Genomic DNA, 7,728 nt, shown 5'->3' with positions numbered 1-7,728 from the left:
CCCCACTCCCCCCCCCTTACGTGCAATAAAGAACATCCTGATGTAGTTTTAAAATGTCACTTTCTTTTCTAGGCACCGCCATCAATTGAATGTGATGTTTGTTGGAGGGCCAAATGAAAGGAAGGATTATCATATTGAAGAAGGAGAAGAGGTAACCTATAGGCTGTTTATATTTTGCTATTTTAATTGATCTGTAATGATTAAAATGCAGCTACTTTTGAAGATAGAGCTACAGATTAGCAATGCCAGGCTCAGTGATGTTGTATTTATTAGATATATTCAAAGACTTAAACAGAATTATTCACCAAAACCATACACCATCTGTGCATTTCCTTTGAAACAAGCACATGAAATCAGATCTATGTTGTTATAATTATTTTCCAGCAGGAAACTAAAAAAATGTTCTAACACATCAAAATGTCTCATTTCAACATTTCAGAACAAAACTTGTGAAAGGTAATGATATTTTAAAGTGCTGTTTTGTTGCAGAAGATCAATCTATAATTCAAATTATATTCGAAATTCAAAAATAAAAATAAAAATTAAATATTTTGATTGGCTTGAAATTGTACTTTTCTGGACTTTGTGAAAAATATCAGCATTTTCAGCTTTCATTTAGGTGTGGAAGGTTAAAGATACAGTCTCTAAATATTTTTCAAATCAGTCCCCTTCTCTGCACATCTTCTGTATCAAAAGAAAGCCATCCCACTGCTTTGAGTTGAGAGTAGCCATTGTGCCAGATGCAGAAGATAGGAAGAAAGAGAAAAATTATAACAACTTACCTCTACTTTGGAATGGTCTGCTTGGCCTGAGGACTTCTGAGTCAGAGGTAACAGAACTGGCTCTGAGGAACCCTGAGGGAAAGGGGCACTAGAGGTTTGACAGTAGGGATTTTAAGATGGGAGACTATTTGCTTTGCTTCCCAGCAGAGTAATTTAATTTCCCATAATTCAGATAAAATTTGGCCACCTAATTTTAAGTACCTTTGGAAATCCAAGCCGAAACCTCTACATGGTTTAAGGCTGAAGTGAGTCAAGTTCAATAAATCTTTTTAAAATAGAAGCAAAAATTTATGTTTACATAACATTGAATAATTTCTCACAAAACCGACCCAGCCATTTCACAACATTAATTTTCTGCTATAATTTGCAGGTGCTTGTAATCGTTATAAGAGCAATTGCTACGTTATCACTGTAGCACTGGGAGAGCTCTGGCAACACATGGGACGGTGCAGGCAGACTGGTTTAGCTGGGAAGGAGACGAGCCAGGTCTCAGGGCAGTGCGTGTGAAGCGTCTGTTGCTGATCAAAAGAATTTAGCATCTATCATGTATTTACAAGGAAGTACTGGGGAAAACAAGCATGGTTTTGTCAACACGATTATGTCCCTGGGAAAGGAGTAATCACATCTGCAGTATGACTGCTCAGAAAGCTCTGAGAAGAATATCTAATCTATATGCTGCTGTTATGGCAAATTAAGTATTATATGTCAGATTAAAAAAAAGTTAGTGAATTTTTTTAGCAAGGACAGCAACATCAAGATATGGCAAAGCATAAAATGAAGGTACATGAAGATGCATATAGAAGTTAATTATTACATACATTTTTTTCTGTAAGTTAACCTTTTTGTTTTTATACAGTTAATTTAGTTTCTTGCTCTCAAGAATACATTAGACCTATACACTAAGAGAGGAACACATAAAAACAAGCTGAAGTTTAACTGGTGCAATAGCCTGCACTACAATATTAGATATACTGTAATTTTTTTTCTTTTCTTTACAATCTTGTCTCTCCCTGCATCTCCCAGGTCATACTGGATTATCCTTGGCCCCCAACCCATTCTTCTGCTGTTTCTTTTTTTTTTTTTTAAATTTATCTCCTCCTTTTCTTTCCTTAATTTTCTGTGCACTACTTGCCATCCTTCTGCACAGTACTGCCTCATACTTGAGACATTGTTTTCCATTGGACAGGTTTTATAAACCATTCACATTCTTTGGCTTGACTTTAAAACTATATCATATTCATTTTTTTCCCCGTTTGTAAATTTTAAGGTCACCCTTGCTCCCTTCTCCATCAGAACAGTGATAAAGTCAACAAACATCTTCTCAGATGTTCCCTGCCTCTAAATTGGATTCATTCTCAAAGTGAAACTTAATGGCTCTGGGAAATGCATCTTCTGTTGAACCGTGGCAAAACAACTGCTGTGAGAATGCACCTATATAGCTGTACAGGCAAAACTTTCTTAATGTGCACTAGAAAGAAAGTGTTTGTGCTAGTTTGGTGACTTTTCCTATGAATCATTATTCCAATGTATCTCACTTAAGAAGGGATCTTTGGATTACATCGACTAGTGATGATAATTCCTGTGTAGCCAGTTTGATGAAACCACTGAAAGCTTCTGCGATGCCCCTGGATTGATGCTCAGCCCTGCGTGGCTCCAGGGTAGTGGGTGCATTCGAGGTACGAGGGAACAGTCCCAGACGTACCTTTATCTCTTGAACCGTTCATCGTGCAGTAGTATTTGTGAGTTTCAGCATTGCAAAGCCTGAGGTGGGTGGGGAAAAAACCTCTAGTCTTATAAATTCACCATATAACTTTCAAGAAATAGTTAAGTGAAAACTGAAGGAGGCTGTATGTTTTGGAGGATGTTAATGACAGATAAAAACCATGATCTTAATAAAGATTAGCTTTAGTAAAACCAATTTCAGATTTTATTTACTGCATCGCATGGGCTGCTTTGGGGGAAAAGTGAGATCTGTGAACAACTAAATCTATTATCACAAAAGTAGCTGAGCTTTTTACCCACTTCAGTCCACCACTTAAACACAATGAATCTCAACTAGCTGACTTTGATTTCTTAACAATTTATATTCTGATGTTGACTATGCATAAAACAGTGCAGCTCCATGCAGAGAAATTCAAATCAACCTTTCATCTACCACCTGCAACATATTTGCATTGGCACAATATTCTGCTTGATTTTAAAAGTGCTGCTTCTCATTGAGCTCTGTGTATTTTACCCTAAGTTTCTGCATTCAACGTCTAGGTTGTTTCCTGTGGATACAGCCACCTAGGTATTGATGCATCCTCACAGGTATCAGCCCTTATATTGCAGTCCTGAAGAGGACTCTCAGAACAGAAATTTCTTCTTCTTTAATCATAATTCAGCTTTTTCTAGCATATTTACACAGTCTGATTGAGATATAGTAACATCTTTTCAGAAAACATGATACAGATTTGAGGTCATATCTGAGTTTTCCAACTTGAGTTTCAATTTCTCCTTTTCTCCCCATCACACACACAGCACGAGTAAGACTTGGCTCCAGTTGCTGACAAATTACCTGCTTAAATGAAGCCTGATCCCTTCTTGTAGCATGTGCTGCTCTCTAGGTAATATGCTTTTGAGAAATTCTTCCCTACCAGCTCAGTTCTCCTTTTGCATTGCATGGGGATACTGGACACCTAAGAAGGAGAGAAAAGGGGGGCCAAGTGAACATTCCAGTAGGTGGTATTGCAGTGCTTGTCTCTCAAATAAAACTGAGAACATGAGCTGCAGCACAAGAGAAACCTTTTTGCTTCTTTACATGTTAAACACCCTACATTTATCTGGTGAAAACTCTTTGAATATTTTAATAGGAAACAAAGCTCCTATTACAAAGTAATAAAGAACAATGATCCTTTAGCATCCAAAAGAGATTGCACCTTCAGAAATAAGTTTGCGGTATAAAGTCATTGGGATAAGTCTTGGCTAGTATTCAAGTTTCACAGATGACATGTAAATTAGCAGAGGAGAAAAAAAAACACAAACCAAAAACCACAACATAGTTTTCTCTTCCTTCCTCATCTGTTTGCCTCCCATACTTCTGACGGCTGAAAAACCTCGTGATGAGAGAGGGAGAAATTTGTTTTTCTGTGCTCAAATAGATCAATCACCACTGAAGTCTGGAGAACACCCAGGCTCTACTCCCACATCAGAATTTTATTTGCTCTGCAAATTAATTTAGTACTTAGCAATCTGACAAGCAATGCAATTCAGGATATGCCAAGCCAGAGCCTAATCCCAGAAGTGGTTGAGCAATCTCAAATTCCACTTTCAGAAACAGTCAGTACTCAAAGCACACTGCAAATTACAGGTATCTTTAGAGGTTGTGAAGCTCTCAGCTACAAAAGCCATCACAGAGCTCTCGGCTCCTACATCTAGGCAGAGTTTGATATCAAAGGTGGATCTAAATTAAATTACATACATTGCTGTACATAAAATACAATAGACTTGGTTTTCAACTGGCCTATGCAAACCAATTAGAAATACTATGTTCTGCCTCTACTACACGCCGCCTCCTTTATTCTGCTAGGATACGTATACTCAGATGAAGAAGCAATACAATTCTCACCACATTAATATGATGGAGATGATAGTGCTCTTTTTAAGGTAGTATCCACGCTTTCTACTACCCTGTTGAAATTAATTCCTACTAAGACAAGTAGCTTCAGTACTGAAGAGAATAGTGAACACCCACTTCTGTGCATCTCTGCCTATAGTCTCCAGAAATGCCAGCATAGTTTATTTTATGAGTCTGCATAATTGAGTGAAATACTCCTTTACAGACCCCCTCACACAAACCAGTACTTCCTTACTCAGGCCTTGATTTTTCCAGAAGATACCTAGGAAAAGGCTAGATCTGCTCAGATGGCAAAGCTCAATCAACATTTAAAAAAAAAAAAAAAAAAGCACTCCAGCAAAAAGCTGGTACAATACTGTATTGCCAAGCTGACCTGTGAAATGGCCATGGACTGTAACTTACTGAGATATTAAACAGTTGACAGTTTTCTTGATAAAAGTTCAGGTTATAATGTAAGCACAGCAGTAGATTCAATAAGTACTGCCACTTGTATTAATGACAGTTGCATTAGATGATTTATGGATGACTGAAGCACTCAGACATTTTTCAAAAAGCTTTGAAGAATAGACCATAATTTACAATGAAAGGTACTATTTAAATTCAGTCAGAAAAACACTTTTATTGGCAATGTGTAGCCCACCTCATTCCTCCTTTCCTACTGGAAAACAATTCTTTTGATTAAAAATTCAGTACTCAGAATCTTTCCTTATGACTGTGATGCTCAACTGCTTGAACTAGACAGCCGCTTTCCCCTCTCCAGTCTTTCATTACCAGAAAGTTTGTTTAACTGCATGATTCATGGTCAGAGGCAGAATAAAGCTCTGCCTCTGTCATCCTTTCCCTCATCTACATGTCCTGCACACGTGTTCAGTAATAGCTCCCTCAGTAATTATAGGGCCTATAACACTCCAAAGCTCAATATTTCAAAAAGGATCTTTACATTTCAGCATTACCTATGCCATATTGCCAATGGCCTTATGACAGTCCATCAGGATTTTATGGTCTTAGGTGAATCTCTTCTGAAATGAAGGAGAGATCATTTCCACACTCAAATCACTTTACATTGTACAAGTAGCAGTTAACCTTGCCTGATGTGCTCTGTAATGGGGTCTACTATAGCATTTTATACAGTCATTCAGTAACACCAAAGAAAAGGACAGGAAAAGAACATGGGGAAATGCCTAGGTGGCCAAGAAGGCAAACACCATCCTGGCCTGTATCAGAAATAGTGTGGCTGACAGGACCAGGGAAGTGATCCTTCCCCAGTACTTGGCACTGGTGAGGCTGCACCTCAAATACTGTGTTCTGTTTGGGGCCCCTTACTATAAGAAGGACACTGAGGTGCTAGAGCATGTCCAGAGAAGAGCAACAAAGCTGGTGAGGGTTCTGGAGAACAAGTCTTGTGAGGAACGGCTGAGGGAGCTGGGGTTGTTCAGTTTGAAGAGGAGGCTGAGGGGAGACCTTATCACCCTCTGCAACTACCCGCAAGGAGGTTGTAGTGAGGTGGGGGTCGGTCTCTTTTTCCCAAGAAACAAGTGATAGGAGAAGAGGAAATGGTCTCAAGTTGCACCAGGGGAGGTTTAGATTGGGTATTAGGAAAAATGTCTTCTCTTCACTTAAAGGGTTATCAGGCATTGGAACAGGCTGCCTAGGGAAGTGGTTGAGTCACCATCTCTGGAGGTGTTCAAAAAACATGTAGATGTGGCACTCTAGGTCATGGTTTAGTGGGTGTGGTGGTTTTGGGTTGATTGGACTTGATGATCTTAGAGATCTTTTCCGACCTTGATGCTATGAGAGCAAGGAGGATACATAGCCTGGCACTGTGGCCATGTAGGCAATAGTTACAGTTTATCTATGATGTCCCTGGCACAAGGTGAACTTTTCACTTGTACAAGAGCTCTCAGCATGAGCTCTTTTCCAGCACATCTTCAATTCTCTACTGTTTTATTCCTTTGGCACCTTATTTATTCTTTCTTATGTTCATAAAGGTGTTTCTTGAATCCTCAGGCACATGTATTTATATTTCAAAACTGTGTTGGAAGTAATAACAATTCAAAAAGTTGATCAACCTGTTCTAATGTTGGAAAATATTTAGTTCAGGGTTTTTAATATACTTCGGTGATTTCTTATTTCTCCTGATTTTTTTTTCTCCATTTTACTAAAATTATAGTGAATTACTATAAATACAATAATTTTCATTATAGTTCTAACTTTTAATCTGGTTTCAGTCAATTTCAGCTGCACTAGCAATTATATGAATTTATCTGTTTGGTTTATAGATGTGGAAAACAGAACGCTGAAAGCATGTAGAAGCTTAGCAGAAAATTAAAGTTGACTTTTTGAAGTATTACTGTTCTGTATTATGTGTAAAATGAGAAAAAATGTGCCCATTATGCCAGGTCAAAGAGAGACCTGCTTATGGATCATAGCACAGCCCCACCATGAGAATTGAGGATAGGTCTGAGCACTTCAGAGCCCCCACAAAGCTACTCTGAAAACAGAGCTGTGCAAAGGTCACTGAAGACAGAATTAGGGTTCTATCTTTGTCCTTGCGCATTCTTCAAGTGTAATCCTTCTACTTACACAGTAGGAAGAGGAGCAACTGTTGCTGGGCTTCGAGAATGTCCACACAAATAAAGCAGAACAGCTTCCAAATGGGCAATTATTGCCATATGAGAAATCTCCATTACTAAATGAAAAAAAAGCATAGCCAAAAACCCTGTGCATGCATATTTGGAGCTTACTTGGAAAAGTGACATTTATTCTGACTGAATGTAATAGTGAAGACCCTGCTAGATCTGAAATGGAGCTTTATATACAGTGTAATTAATAGCTATCTGAACCATAATGTCCCAGCCCTGCAAAGGGTAAATCCCAGGAGTCAAGACAGCACAATGGAATTCCACTGGGTTCACAGAACAGCTCTATAAGTAGTTACAGACCTCTTTGATAGATTGTCAAATGTATGTAAGTTAACGGAAATAATACATATTTAGTAACATTTTCAAAAGCAACAAATGTTGGAAGTCTTGTTATTTATTGTTAGAAAAAACCTGTAAGTATTTGCAATTACAGATTGTATGTGTTTGTACATTTATCCTTTATATACAGAGAATATGAAGTACAGGATATTTTGGAGTAGTTGCCTTAGTGTTATTTTCCTATTCCTCCAGCTTTTTTACCAGGTTAAAGGAGATATGTGTTTGAAGATAATTGAAAATGGGAAACAAAAAGACATTGTCATCCGAGAAGGGGAGGTAAAACAGAGTTGTTTTTCTGTTATTGTTGTACATATATATGCTAAATGAATATATGATGACGTATTTAAAA

At 38.0% G+C, this 7,728-nt stretch overlaps 1 protein-coding gene across 2 annotated transcripts in view; it reads left to right on the top strand.

The window, feature by feature from the left end:
- The window catches only part of HAAO (3-hydroxyanthranilate 3,4-dioxygenase), a 31,404-nt gene that overhangs the window by 2,808 nt on the left and 20,868 nt on the right, over positions 1-7,728 (top strand). For both annotated transcript variants that reach the window (XM_010184601.1, XM_010184600.1), the window contains exons 2-3: positions 73-151; positions 7,572-7,655. In XM_010184601.1, coding sequence (XP_010182903.1) covers positions 73-151; positions 7,572-7,655 — 163 coding nt within the window. The remainder of the gene's footprint in view (positions 1-72; positions 152-7,571; positions 7,656-7,728) is intronic.

The sequence above is a fragment of the Mesitornis unicolor genome, unplaced genomic scaffold (assembly GCF_000695765.1).
Source record: "Mesitornis unicolor isolate BGI_N332 unplaced genomic scaffold, ASM69576v1 scaffold8245, whole genome shotgun sequence".
Lineage (NCBI taxonomy): Eukaryota > Metazoa > Chordata > Aves > Mesitornithiformes > Mesitornithidae > Mesitornis > Mesitornis unicolor.
This window is presented reverse-complemented; position numbering and strand designations above follow the sequence as displayed.